Source organism: Hipposideros armiger, unplaced genomic scaffold (assembly GCF_001890085.2).
Source record: "Hipposideros armiger isolate ML-2016 unplaced genomic scaffold, ASM189008v1 scaffold_64, whole genome shotgun sequence".
NCBI lineage: Eukaryota > Metazoa > Chordata > Mammalia > Chiroptera > Hipposideridae > Hipposideros > Hipposideros armiger.
The window spans coordinates 1643909-1658754 of record NW_017731414.1 but is presented as its reverse complement, the minus strand read 5'-3'; the positions used below and the strand labels follow the sequence as shown (position 1 = coordinate 1658754).

At 54.5% G+C, this 14846-nt stretch overlaps 1 protein-coding gene across 3 annotated transcripts in view; it reads left to right on the top strand.

Moving 5' to 3' along the window:
* The first annotated feature begins 11873 nt into the window (after positions 1 to 11873).
* PDE4C (phosphodiesterase 4C) overlaps positions 11874 to 14846 on the top strand; it is a 13686-nt gene continuing 10713 nt past the window's right edge. Inside the window, exon 1 of one of the 3 annotated variants that reach the window (XM_019641875.1) lies at positions 11874 to 11890. Coding sequence is in view for 1 of the 3 variants with exons in the window: in XM_019641873.1 (XP_019497418.1) it covers positions 12680 to 12825 (146 nt within the window). In the remaining 2 variants the exon portion in view is untranslated. Of the gene's footprint in view, positions 11891 to 12478; positions 12826 to 14401; positions 14570 to 14846 lie in introns of those variants that run through there. The other 2 variants (XM_019641873.1, XM_019641874.1) reach the window with 2 other exon arrangements.

Here is a 14846-nt window from a genome sequence, read left to right as displayed (position 1 = left end):
GGCTCTGCTGTCAAGCACGGCCCCACATCCCAAGCTGATAAATCCTCTGATTCTTACATCAAAGCTGCACCTGGGCCGGCCGAGTGGTGTGATGGTTAAGAACTGGCTTGGGACGCCAGAGGGCCCCGGTTCGGATCCCACATATGAGGGCCAGTGACACTGCCCTCTACAGCTAAGATGCTGAACAACAGCTCGACCTGGAGCTGGGCTGCCACAAGTCGCAGCTAATGGTGTAGGCTGCAGCCCCTGTGCCATGTGGCAGTGGGTTGCCATGGGCTACCGTGTGTAGCCAGCAGCCAGCGTGAGCGGCCAGCAGCCGCAGTGAGCGGCCGTCCAGAAGCCCGCGACTGATCTGCCTCGCTCAGAGTGCAATGATGGTGCCAAGTTGGGCCAGTGAAGCAACGTCCTCCACAACTAGACTGAAGAACAAAACGACAGCAACTTGTCTGTTCCCCTTCCCCCAATTCCCCAGCACTGTTCCCATCCCTCCAATTCCCCAATAAAAATCTTTAAAAAAAAAAAAAGCTGCACCTCTCTCTGTCTTTGTCTCTCTCTTCTCTCTGTCTCTCTTTTCTATCTCTATCTCTCTGTCTCTGTTCCTCTCTCTGTCTCTTTCCATCTCTCTATCTTTGTCTTTGTCTCTTTTCTGTCCCTTTCTCTATCTCTCTCTTTTCTCTGTCTCTGTCTTTGTCTCTCCATCTCTCTGTGTCTCTTTTCATCTCTTTGTCCTTCTCTGTCTCTGTCTCTCTCCCTTTTTCTCTCTCTGGCTTTGTATTCTTCCATCTTTCTCCCTTTCTCATAAGAAAACACAGGAACAATTAAACTTAACACCCACCCACGCTGTTCCCCCTACACACTTGGTCACCCCCCTGGCCACTCTCTCTCACACTGGTCGTGGTGGCACCCTCATTCCCTCCTGGTCACTCTGCACACCACCTCCTGGCTCAGTCCTAAGGGTGATATGTGGGTGTGTCCAGTCCAATCCTGGCACTCAGATAGTTAAGGGGCTCCGCTGGAGGGGACCCTGGACTGCCCTCTTGGGCAGGTCCAGTCCTCTCCTACCCCGCTCCCTGGGAGGTCATAGGATTCAGTGATGGCAGTGAGTGTCAGGCCTATCTAGGCCTCACAGGGCTTGTGTGCATCTGGGGGTGGTTCTCAGGTGGTGGGCTGGGGTCCCCAAACCCTCCAGAGCTGAGGTGTTGTTCACCATTTTAGCTGTAGAGGGTGCAGTATCACTGGCCCTCATATGGGATCCGAACCAGGGCCCTGCTGCTCAGTGCTGGTGTCCCAAGCCAACACTTAACCAACGTGCCACTCGGCTGGCCCCATATTAAAACATTTATCCATGCTCTAGCTCTCTGTGGGAGGATAATTGTAGCCACAGCTTACAGATTAGTAAACTGAGACACATTGAGGCTAGCTCTCCCTCAAGGTAAGTGGCTGAGCGAGCTTGGAACCTGGGCCTTCAGGAAACTTGTCTGTGCTCTGAACCCTTGTGGCTGAGCCAAGGCCTCACTGCTGTGACTGCCCAGGACCTCCCCATCCTCCTCTTTAACATGGTGTGTGGGAAGGCCCTGGTCGGGCAGCCCCAGTGAACACTGGCAGCCAGCTCCCTCTCTGAGCCGCAACTTCCTCCGTAAATGGGAACCCTCTGGTGCCCCTCCAAACACTCAGTTTATAGCATCAGCCATTCCCATGGAATGCCTGTTGTGTGACCCACTGCTGGGCATCAGGGACACACAGGCTCATAGGCTGGGGAGACAGATGTTAAACTAAGACAAAGGAAAAAATATAGGGATGGGTGAGCGTGAATGAGGTTGCCCAGGTTAGGTTGGAAGGGCTTATCTGAGGAGGTGATATTTGAAGAATGGATGAAAACAAGCAGCCAGCCATAGGGAGAACTGGGGAAAGGGTGTTCCCTGCAGAAATCACAGGTCCCGAGGAAGCAAAGGCCCCGAGGCAGGTTTTAGGAGCAGCCACAGGAGGCTGCTGGAGATGGGAGCAGGTTGAGTGAGAGGAGATGGAGGAAAGTGGTGGGGTGGGCAGGGACCAAGGCACAAGGGGCCTTGGAGACTGCCGTGAGGGGCATGGATTTTGTTCTAGGGGTGCTGGGAGCCACTGGAGCAGGCACGGAACAGACTGGGGGTTTGTCTTAGAGGCAGGACTTGGGATTGCAGCCAGGGCCAGCACATATTTAATATCTTGAGGACCAGCAAGATGGACAACTCAAAAGCCTCCCTCCAAAGTCCCCCGCCCCTCCCCAAGCTTTCTGGGCCCACTCCAGCCTCTCAACCAGGAAAGCAATTAGTCTGGAGTGGCAGGTTGATTAATACAGCAGCTGAGAGGTCCAGAGGACCCCCCCACACACACACACAGCTCTGAGAGTCCCCACGCTCAGCACTATACCCCCCAACCCCCCCAACCCCCAGCCTTGCTCCGGATGGGGGAGGGGCAGCCAGCTAGATCTTGGGAGTTGCTGAAACACCCCCTCGCCCAACACATTGCAGGTGCTGTTGACTGCTCTCCACAAAGCCTGTCTTGTCTGTTTGACTCCAAGATCAGCTGGGCCCTCCACAAGCCCAGACTCAAACATCTGGCTGTCTCCACTGGTTCCTCCTAGGAGTCACATGACACTGAAACCAAACCTGAATTGGCTCAGACCTTGGTGCTTCCCCACAAATCTTCCCCATTCAGGTAATCGTAGCCCCACCCACCCAGGTAACTGTGACTACTAGTTAACTGGGAAATGACTAGTCACCTATCATAATCACTAGTTACCTTTGAATCCTCTTGAACACCCCACAGCCATGGCCCATCTCTCAGCCTCCAAAACACATCCACCATCCACCTGTGGGCCATGTCCCACCAGGTGCCGCCCAGCCTCTGCCCTGCCCTCAACAGTCCCTGTTCCCTGAGGCAGGCACAGGAGGCTTCTTAAAATCACAAAGCAAATCACATCCCTGGAAAGCTCTCAATCCACTCCCCGAATCAACTGCCAACTCCTCACCACACCTCTTCATCAACATCCCACTCCACTCCCACTTTCTGCTGTTCCTTAAACCCACCAGCTTGTTTCCACCTCCAGGACTGCAAGTACTGTTCCCTCTGCCTGGTGTGCTGTTTCCCAAAACTCTCTCCTGGTCAGCTCCTTCTCCTCTTTCAAGTCTCAGCTCAAAGTCACCCCCTCAGAAAGTCCCCTAACTGTGCCTGAGTGACATTATCTCCCTCCCCATCAGGGGGGAGCTGAGCAGCCCTCAGCTGTGTGACCTTCAGCGGGTCATTTCTCTCTGAGCATTAACATCCTTCTCTGTAACATGGAGAAAAGAGGAGGAGATGAGCTCCGCAGTATGCCTGCACTAGCAGAGGCTCTGAGGCGCAAACTGATGTGCACTCCTCTCAGCTTCTTCCCCTTCTTTCTGGCTCTGGCCCTGATCAGCCTTGAGGTCTTAGACCTTAGTTTCCCCATCTGAATGTTTAGTCTGATGGTGGAGACAGACTCATTGGTGAAGCTCAGGGGCAGAGCAGAAGGGGGCCGCTCTTCTAAGCTCCACCTCTCCCACATCTCCATTTACTTCTTTGACCCCTAGCACACACCCCCTTGGCTGTGGGTTCCAGTTTTTGTGCCATGTCCTGGAGTCAGAACCACGGACAGTGGTGACTGGCCCATGGGCTGCCTCCGACCCTGTCGTTTTATCACTAGTGACCCCGGGAATCAGTACAGTTTTCATCCCTGTTTCATGTATGGAGAAACTGAGGCATGCTTGCCCTAGACCACACAGCATAAATTGGACCCAGCTCAGATCTATTGGGCTGGAGAGCTCACACGCAGGACTCATCAATTCATCAATTCTGTTTGATTTTTAAATGTCTCAAGTGTTTACTCACAGCATGCTTGCAAACATCTCATTTAATTTCTCCTATTCAGTCCTTCCTTCAAGAAATAAACTGAGGCTCAGAATCCAGAATCCCATCTCCACTATTTATTTACCAACTGCAACCTTGGACAATTACTAAACCTCTGAGCCTGTTTCCTTTTTTGTAATATGAAGATAATGGTATAAAATGGCTTCATTGTACACTTGTGAGCTAACCCACAAGAGATCCTTAGTACAGCACCTATGTGGAGTGAGTGTGCAAGAAACATTAGCTATTGGTACTATCCTTGTTATTCACTTGTTTACTTACTGCATATTTTATTTTTATATTTTTATAAATAATATACATAGGATAGAATACCATTACAGTGAATATTATTATAACAAATAGCAGTATGTATTATATGTTATAAATAATAAATATACTATGTATTAATTAATAAATAATTATTTCTGTAATGACTGTAGTGGGCCAGACACTATTTGCATCCTGCAAGGTTGAGGTCCAACTCCCCATTTCATAGATGAGAAAAATGAGACTCAGAGAATTAAATTCATTCAGGAGAAAAGTAAGGCTGAGATACAGCTCTTTGGGCCAGTCCAGGTATTTGGGTGAGGACATCTCAGAGCCTCATGATCCCCAGGGTTCCAGGGAGGTTCCATGACTGGAAACTCACTAATATCTTGCCATTGTCTCCCTAGCAGGTCCAAGAGTCTGCAGATTTTAACTCAGGCCCTGTGAGTCCCCTTGGCAGATATCACTGCCAAGGGGACTCACAGGGCCTGAGCTAAAATGATGGAGACGCTTCTCATTGCTGTCACCGCTTTAGAACCACCTCGGGTGCCCTGGAGAGACAGCCCAGCGCCTGTGTGGTGTCCACAATCGGGGCTCGAGGGATAGAACAAAGCCATGGTCCAGCTGCAGGCAGGTGAGGAGGCAAATGGGGATCAAGGGGGCTGGTCGTAAGAGAGAAAATCACCTCATCTAGCTGGACCTTTCTTTAACTTGTTCAGAAAGCATTTATTAAGCACCTACTATGTGCCAGGCCCTGTACTGAAGACATAGCCATGCACAAGCAGGTGCTCACAGGCTGATGGTGGGAACAGATTCATACCAGCTGGAGAGATCAGAGTGCCCTGGAGCCCAGAGGAGGCTTCTGACCCAGCATTGGGGGTAGGGAGTGAGGAAGGACTGCTTGGAAGTGGTGAGAAGGCATCTAAGCTTAGCATGAAGGATGAAGAGAAGTCAGCCAGGAGGAGTGCAGGGAAGGGTATGCCAATTAGAAGGAACAGACTGTGCAAAGCCTCAGACTCAAGAAGATCAGGTGTATGAGGAGCTGAATACAGATCAGTGTGGTTGAAGGGTGGGAGGGGAGCCTGAGGAGGTGGGCAGGGGCTGGACTACACAAGATCTCATGAAGTGCAATGGGGAGAGCCATAGGTAGGTTTTCAAGGAGTGAGTTGATATGATTGGCATTTAAAAAATTCCCTGTGGCTGCTGTGGAGAGAACTGTCAGGGGCAGAGATGAAAGCAGCAGAAGCCCAATGAGGAGACAGTTCTGGACAGAAGATGATGGTGCCTGGACCAGGGCAGGAGCCACGGGCTAAAGAGAAGTAGGCAGATTCAGAAGTTATTTATGAAGTAGGCATTGGTGGACACCAGCAGATGATAAGAGAGAAGGGGGACTGGTGTGGACAGCTCCTGGTCTTTGACACTTCACATGTGACATCCATTTTCATCCTTGCAATGATATCAAGAGGTGGGGACACCATCATTATCCCCACTTCCAGAATAGAAAAACAGGCTTTGGGAGGGGGAGTGATAGCTAGCCAGCATCAGAACCTACATCCCCCCACCTCTGGGCCAAGTTGTCCCTCGCTGTCAGTTTTGGAGGGTAGATGATTGAGAGGGAGGGCAGGGACTGAACCATGAAAGTAAAGTACAGGGAAGAGTCATTTGTTTTGCAACACCCAACAAAATGTGGTAGTACTGGGGTTTGATCTTGGTCTGTCTGGCTCCTTGGCCCAAACATTTTCCATTTCTCCAACCTGGGGACACAACTAGGGTAGAGGTTAGCATCTCCATGGAAAATTTCCTCTTGAGCCCTCCAAAAAGATGACAACTCTTTCTGCTCCCAAATTTGCTGCACCAAGTGGCCCCAAAGACCTCCCTAATCCAGCCCAGAGCCCACACTGCCCAGCCCTGCTGTTGTCCACATCTACTTCTGTTAACCATGATAGACAAATTTTCACCCTCCCTTTGCCATTTCTCAGGAAATTATCCCTGAGATTAGAGTGTCTGGTGGGCAGGGTCTTGAGTTTCTAGAACTGGGGAAGGGAGGGGCAGGTCTGTGAGGTGGGGTCCGAGCTGTCACAGGGCAAATGAGATCCTGCCGTTTCTGCCAAGGGTCTGGGCATTGGTGTAGCTATAAAAGGGTGCTCCCTCTCTAACCACCCCCACTGTTGGCAGCCCCAACCACAGGCAGCGCCTGAGACATGCGAGGGCACTGCCACAGCCCTCCCCATTTCTCTGTCCTTCCCGGATCCCTGCCCTGCGTGGGTGGGGAGGGGTATTAGGACTCCAAAAAGACCCCATCTGGGGCTGAACCTCTAAGCCTACCTTCCTGAGCTTGATGGAAAGACGGCCATTTGTGCTTACCTCTGAAGACCAGAGCCCTTGACTCTGCTTCCAGACTCCTCTTGCTACTGTCACTGGGGAAGGTTGAGGACCCGCCGCTGTTCAGCTTTCATTCAGCACCTCCAGGGCGGACGGCGCCCTGGTCTGCAGGTGCTTTGGAACCCCTGGCTTTCTTCCTGGCTTCATCACCGACAGGTCGCAGATAGCTCCTCGCTATCTCATCCACCCAGAGTCCCTGAATCTACTACCTTCTTCCCTTTCAACACCAAAAGCAGGGGCAGCGCCTTGTCAGTGGGGGTCTCCTAAGACCCTGTCTCCCTGCTCTCCATTTGGCATCAAGAGCAAGGACAATTTCTGTCTTCTCCATTCCAAGCCCATATCTTGACTTTTTCTTGTTCAGCACTAGAAGAAACAGCAAACCATTCTCAGCGCTGGGGGTCTCCCCAGCCCCTCTCTCCAACCCCCACGCCCAAGTTCTTCTTCCTCCGCCATCCTTCAGCACCACTGGGCACGGACAGCTCCCCTGCGTCAGCCCCACCGTGAGCCCCTGTTTCTACCTTCTCTCTCTCAATACCGCAGGTGCGGACAGCTCCTCACTGTCGCCTCCACCAGGGCACAGACACTCCTCGCTCCCGGGGATCGCTCCCACACCCTGCTCTCTCTGCTCCCCTCCTCTGGTGCATGGAGACCTCGGGGGTCCAAGAGGAGCCAGAGGCATCCAGTGAGCTGGAACCGCGCTCTCAGCCGCCAAGATTTAGCCCGACCCCCGAAACACCTGTGGCGGCAGCTGCGGCGCCCCAACCGCATAGAGCAGCCCTTCCACTCGGACCGGGACAAGTCCGCCGGCCGCAGCGACCGGGACTGGGACTGAAGGCTTGAGAAGTCGCGGCGTTCCTGGCCCACCTCCTTCTACAGGCGGTAGGTGGGCGGGGACAGGGCCCTCCCTTGGCGTGGGGGGAGGGCGCGCAGGGCCTGGCGGGAGTGGGGGAGGGTCTTTGTTTCTCCAGGGAGCGGAGGTCTCTGAGGCTTAGCTGAGGTTGGTGCTTTGGAAGAAAAAGCTGGTTTTGTGTGGCATGGAGCTGGGGGTGGAAGTGTGTGCCAGGTGCGGTTGCATCTGAGTGTGTGTGTGAGTGTGTGAGTCTGAGCAGTTGCCACCTTGTGTGTGCTTTGACCTGTTGTGTGAGTTTCCACAGCCAGCTGCATCTCTGTGGGTGACCAGATGTGTTTTGGTGTGTGTACACCAATTGTGTATGTACCTCTGTGTTTCCCCTTTGTGTTGCCTGTGGGTGTGTGGGCAGATGGGACTGTCCTCACTTTGACCTAGTTGAGATCCTCCAGATCCTGGAGTGTCCTCGGGTGTTTGTGGGGTCGTGGCCACCACGAGCATCTGAGAGGGCCAGGGCAGGCTGTCCACAGCTCTGGGGGGAGGAGCCTCCTCTGTGGCCAGTCCTGCTACCACCACCACCCAGCCCCACTGCCCATGTCGCCTACAGGAGGCAAGGAAGTCTCTTGGGGAGCCTGAGCACAGGACGTTTCTTCCACATAAAAAAGGATGGGATGGAGAAGAGGGGAGTAGAAGTGGGGGAGGGGCTGCTCCTCCTGTTTCATATAAAAGGGAGTGTGTGTGTGTGGAGAAGATAATAGAGAGACAGAGAGAAACAGCAGGTGAAACAGGGGCCTTGGGGGTGGCCAGAGGTGGGAGTTTCCGCCAGGGCTTGAGGGCAGAGGACCAGGGTCCAGGAGCCCCAGGCCCTCCTTAGGTGGAGGGGGGAGCCAGAGAAGGCCAGGTCTAGAGTCCTGGGCTTGAGGTCAGGCTGGTGACCTCGAGTGAGCTGTTTTTCTCTCTAGACCTTCATTTTCTCCCACCTTGGTCCATGGACCTCCTGAGTCTACTGGCTTATATATATATATATATATATATTTTTTTTAAATTGGGGAATTGGGGGATGGGAACAGCGCTGGGGGATTGGGGGCAGGGGAACAGACAAGTTGCTGTCATTTTGTTCTTCAGTCTAGTTGTGGAGGATGTTGCTTCATTGGTCCAAGTTGGCACCATCATTGCGCTCTTCCCGGGCAAGGCAGATCAGTCGCTGGCTTCTGGACGGCCGCTCACTGTGGCTGCTGGCTGCTGGCTGCTCACTCTGGCTGCTGGCTACACACAGTAGCCCATGGCAACCCACTGCAGCAGGGGGCTGCAGCCTACGCAGTCGCTGGTGACCCACGGCAGCCCTGCTCCAGGTTGAGCTGTTGTTCAGCATCTTAGCTGTAGAGGGCAGGGTGACTGGCCCTCATATGTGGGATCCAAACTGGGGCCCTCTGGCGTCCCAAGCCAGCTCTTAACCAATGTGCCACTTGGCTGGCCCTCCACTGGCTTCTTGATCAATAAGCATGGTCTAAACCCCCAGCCTGGCTTTCTAGCAGCCCTAGGAGGCATCTGGGGCAGCTGGGCCCCATGGTCCAGAGGGGTTGGAGCTGTTCCCAGGTGACCCAGGAGGCCCCCTGCCCCCACCGCCCAGCCCTCAGCTCCTCCTGCCCCCTTCTCCTGGTGACTCATGATTTTCCATCTTCAAGAAAAAACAAACAGAGACTTGGTTTGGGCCCTTCTGGCGGGTAGAGCCCACATGGCTCTGGAAGGTTCTGAAAGGAGTGTGTGTGTCCCTGTGTGTGGGTGGGTGTATGCGGGTGTGTGCATCCTGTCCATGCATATATGTGCTGATGTAGGGGAAGGGCTCAGTCCTCAGGGATGCTGGGTTCAAGGCCAACCTGTTAGATGCTCCTTAGCAAGCGGCGGTGCTTCCCTGAACTTAGTAATAATGAGATGCAAACACACTTCCATACTTTCTGCGTTTTTTTGAGAACTTTCTGTGAGTGAGCCTGTCCACTACTGTGGTTTTCCTCTCCACTGCCCCAGGTGGATCACCTGGATCTAGGAGGGTCCTAGTATCTTGTTCATCAAGCATTTATTAGCCACCTACTGTGTGCCAGGCCTATACTGGGGACACAGCCATGGGCAAGCAGGTGCTCACAGGATGATAGTGCAGACAGATTCATACTAAATGGAAAGATCAGGGTGCCGTGGAGCCCAGAGGAGGCTCCTGACCCACCATTGGGGGTAGGGGGTGAGGAAGGACTGCTTGGAAGAGGTGGCATCTAAGCTTAGCCTGAAGGATGAAGAGAAGTCAGCCAGGAGAAGCACAGGGAAGGGTATGCCAACTAGAAGGAACAGATTGTGCAAAGCCTGACTCAAGAGGATCAGGTGTATGAGGAGCTGAACATAGATCAGTGTGGCTGGAGGGTGGGAGCAAAGGCTCTCTATTCATTTCTCAAGCATTTATTGAGTACCTACTGAGTGCACAGCTGGGAGCAAGGCAGACTTGTCCTATCCTTGAGAGGCTGGTGGGAAAGGCAGAAACAAATCAAATAATCATGATACTAAATGTGAAATTGAACCTGTGAGAGGAGGGAGCCTTGAGAATATTTACCTGGCTGGTCAGGGAGGGCTTCCTGGAGGGGGTGATTCTCCAGCTGTGACCTGAAAGATGAAGAGTCAGCAGGGGAAGAGTGTTTGGGCAAGGGCATGGAGTGGGAATGAGCCTGGCTGGTTCAAGGAACAGCAAGGAACAGGGATGAAGCTGGATCAGAGTGAACCAAGAGGAAAGGGGCAGGGTGGCCAGCAGGGGTTAAGCGTCACAGGACCTCCTGGAGAAGTGTCGATTCAGATGAGAGGGCAATGGGGAGCCATGGGAGGGTATGGAGCAAAGGAGGGTGAGATCAGAACCATGTGAGCATCTACAAATGTGACTCAGCCCCCTCTTTCCTATCTCTGTTCCGACTCTCCATGGGGACTTGGGCAAGTCATCTCTCCTCTCCAGACTTCAGTTTGTCTGTAAAATGGGCATAACAGCACCTACTTCCTGTCTTGCTGGGGCCACCTAGTGGCAAAGGAGAAAAGTGCCTGCCCAGGGCAGGGATGCTCAAATGGAGGGAATAGAGACAGTGATGTGCTAAGGACACCAGGGACTGCTGAGCACCTCCTCAGGTCATGCAGCACACAGGGACAAAGTCAGGATGAGGGTCCTTGGGTACACCCCTCCTTTGGCCTCTGACCCTTACAGGGCAGGGTTTGGGGTCTCCCAGGATCAGGCAGGCCAGGATTCCAATGCTGAGTCTCAGCTATGTGGCTCAGATTCTCCATCCAAAAAGCTATTAATAACACATTACTGTTAAAACTGTTAATAAAATATTTACAGTTGAATCTATTAGTGAAACATTAATATGAAACTATTGATAAAATATTAATGTCAGAGGAGCCTCTGGGACTTCAGAGGGGATGGAGCCAGTTAAGCATTAAGTGGGAGAGGGCTCAGGCTAGGGATCTGGCAAACTCTACCACTCATGGCTGTGTGACCTCAGTGAAGTGAACATACCTCTCTGTGTCTCAGTTTCCCCATCCCCCAAATGAGCATAATAGTCTCCACTTTTGAGAGTTGCTCCAAAAATCAAGTGACTTTTACATGCACAGCCCTTGGCTCAGAACCAGGCAAGTAGGAAGCGCTGTTTGTATTTATGTTTTTAATCTTAACCTTCCATTTCACATCTGTGACTTCAGGGGAGGGACTGAATCCCTTTGTGCCTCAACTGGGGACATGAGGCTATTGCAAGCCCCTCCCATGGGGCTAGGGCGGTGTCAAGGCTCCTTGGACAGACTCTGACCCCAGTGTCTCCACCAGGCCAATACTGGCAGACTCTATCCCTTGGGGACCAGCTATAATTAGGTGCAGCTACAGATGGTATTTTTGTTTTGGGGACAGTGAGTCTGGTTCCCACCAGGTGTCTGGTTGCAGAGCCACGGGGACAGAAGGGGGCTCCTGGCCAGACCCTTGAGACTCCTTGTCCTCCTGGGCCCCAGCGTGACCCCTCTCTAAGGCTCCATTTTCTCATCTGTACAATGGAAATAACACTGTGGTTGGGAGGTCAGGAGAGGGTCAGGGTTTCCTCCCTGTGGTCCATCAGATTCCCCCACTGAAGCCCTGATCACCCAAGCCGTATCTCATATTCTCCTAAGTGTGCCAGAAATGTGGGTGCCCCACAACTAGTGCAGTCCCCCAGGGGCAAGGTCCAGATAGTGGGGGTATCATCCCACAGCAGGGGCACAATTGGGCTCAGAGCATCTGTGTGGCCTCAGCTGGGAGGTCCAGCCCCTCTGGGCCTTGGTGGCCTCTGCCTATGATGTAGGCATTCCAGTTTTTGCCTCCAAGTGTGACACCCTCTGAGACTTGGTTTCCTTTCCTGAAGAACAGGGCAGGGGCACCCCGATCCCAGCATTCCAAGGGTAGAACACATGGTGTAGGCCCCTGAATCTTCCCAGACACCAAAGGTAAGAACTCCCTTTCCAGGCCCCTCAGGTTCCTTCTTGGGTCAGGGGGAGGCAGCTGATGATGCTTCACAGAACAGAAGGTCTGGCGCGAATGGAGTGCGGATGTTTGTCCAGTGGTGACAGCAAGAGAGGGGAAAGGATCCAGAGACAGGGCCTGGGGAATGTCAGAGCAGGGGACAGGGGTCATGTGGGAACTTATGAAGGGGGACTAGAAGAGGGGGAGCTGGTTTTAAGCCCTGCTTTCCTGCCATGAAGCTTTGTGTTTGTTACCACCTCACTGTCTCAGTTTCCCTACCTGGCAAAGGAGTAAGGGTTTGTTGTTTCTGAGAGCCTCTTGATGGCTCTGGTCCTTGGTTTCTCCATCTGGAATATGGACAGAGTGGGACTGGAAGCACTGTGTGGGATCTGGGCAGCCTCTAGGCAAGCTCCGTGCCTCCAGTGCTCTGCTCACAGTGGAAGGCACTTCCCTTTCTGACTTCCGCATCTCACTCTTTTCAGCCAAGTTAGCCCAGCAAGCTCTGTTAATGTGGGACATGTTGGCAGAGCAAAATGGCGTAAGACCAGGGTTCTGGGCCCCACTAGGCCGCTCTCAAAGAGAGGAAGCAGAGTGGCACCCGGCACCGTGCCTCAGTTTCCCTGTTTGTCCCGGTGGGGGCGTCCCAGAGCGGCCCAGCGGTGAGGCGGGGCGGGTGCACCCTCTGCCCTCTCCACACCAGCTCCGCCCCCGCGGCTGTCCAGAAAAGGTCCCGCGCAGTCTGCACTCTGTCCAGCCTTCATGCGGTCGCAGTGATGCAGGTCCCCACCGCGCCCACCCCGGCCCCTGGGGCTGGCTCCCCCAGGGACTCCCCGCGCGGCTCCCCGGGGCTCTTCAGGAAGCTCCTGGTGAACCAGAGCATCCGCCTGCAGCGGCGCTTCACCGTGGCCCATCCGCTGTGGTGAGGCGAGAGGAGGGCTAGAAGGGTCACTGGAACCACCGGACTGGAGGTGGGAAGGGCACAGTCAGGGTCGAGGGTCAGAGCACGGACGTTCTGCCCCTCCTGCTCTTTCTCGGTATCTCTGTTCCCGTCCTATCTCTAATTCTCTCAGATGGTGACTCTGTCTCTCCATCTCTGTCTTCCTCCACACGCTGACTGGACCCATGCGGAGGTGGGGGGTGGGGGAACCAGCCGCTGTCCCTTTCCAGCTGTGCGGCCCAGAGCAGGACAGGCTGAGGCTCACGTCTCCTCCTGACCCTCTGGCCCGGGGCGGGAGGCCTGAGCGTCCCGGGGGTGGCGGGGAGGGGCAAGGGTCACTACTCCCCTTGGTTTCCCCTCCATCCTTCCTGGCTATGGTGAGGAGATGGCCTGGGGGCTTCACGGGAAACCCTCGGTGTCCCAAGAGGAAGACCTGATTTGATGGGGGCCTTTGAGGCAGGGTGTGCGTAGTGTAAGAGAATAGTTGCATGTCCCAGGCTGAGAGCAGAGCCGCGCAGCCTTACTTGGTGGTATCCTCGAAGGACTAGTTATCGCTCTGGGTTCGAATCCCGGCACTTCAGAAAACGGCTGTGACTTCGTGGGGCACAGGGGTGAGGCTGGGTGGGGCTTGTGGGCACCGACTGTGTCTGTCACCTTGCTCTGGGTTAGTGCTGCATTCGCACCCCCTTGATAATTTGGCAACTGATGGCTCAGAGAGACTGGAGGTCCTTTCTCCAAAGTCACATGGCCGGTCAGTGACAGTTGGCGGGGGTGGGTACAATCATGACCGTGGTCCCTAATGGCGCTATTGCAGTCCAGGAGTCGGGTCCCGGGCCCAGGAGAGCGCCTTCATTTCACCAGACGCTTGCGAAGGGTAGTCCCTGCCCAGGGTTCTGGAGACAGGGCAGGGGCGTCGAGGGAGAGCCCTCGGGTCTCAGAAGGTGAGGGTGGAGGACGGCGGGTCCCTCGAAGGACCCCGTGCCTCAGTTTATCTGTCTAACTGATGGACAGACGCACTGTTCCCACAGTCAGGGCGACCTCGCCACGCGTCGCTAGCGTCCCGGAACCACCGCTTGACCGCCTCCTCCCTTCCCCCCTACCCCCACGACCAGACCTTAACCCTCTGTGCCTGCTCCTTGGATTCGAACCCAGGACCCTGTGGCCTCTCTCGGCCTCAGTTTCCCTAATTATCCATAGATTCGCTTTCCCAGAACCTTTGAGAAGAGGCTGGGAGGGGGAGGTGTCGCCACCCCCCAGGCCTCCCCCTCGGAGGGCGGATTAGGGTATCCGCTGCTAGCCGACCCTTAAGAGCGTCCCTCAGCTTGCCCCCACATCCCTGCCAGGCAGAGAAGGGTTAAGAAGCCCCGCCCCCAGTGACGTCACGAAATAGGCGCGCAGTCGCGCGCGCGTGGCCGAGGCTTCTTGGAGCGGCTGGAGCCAAACTGGCCGAGAGCGGCCGGACATAGCCGAGTACGCCCGAACTTACCTGGGTGAGGCCAGACATAGCCGAACGTTCCCGAACGTATTCGAACCTGCTCGAGCATGGTCGGGCGTAGCCAAGTTCTACGGAACTCACCCAACCTAACCCAGCTGGACCAGGTCCAACCCTGTGTGATCAGATAGAACTTAGTCAAACCCGGCCCTGCGTGACCGAGCTAGCCCGAATCCAGCTGAACCAGAGAGAATCCAGCCGAATCCCGGATGGGGTGATCTGGCGGAGGACCAGGTGGACACAGGCTCTTGGCCAGAAGCCCCAAGTCGTGGGCTGTCCCTGTCTCCCTGTCTCCTTCCTGACACCCTCTCAAAGCCCGTGACCCACAGGCAACCCCTCTGTTCGGTTGCTAGCACCCCATCCAGCACCTCTGTTTTTGCCCCACACCCCCTCCTACTCTGATCTCTGACTCCAGTGGGAATGAGCATAGATCCCCCCCTTACCCAGTCGGGGTGTGGCGGGAGGGAGGGACAGGATTGAGTGAGCGGGGAGCAGGGGTGGGGGAGGGTTG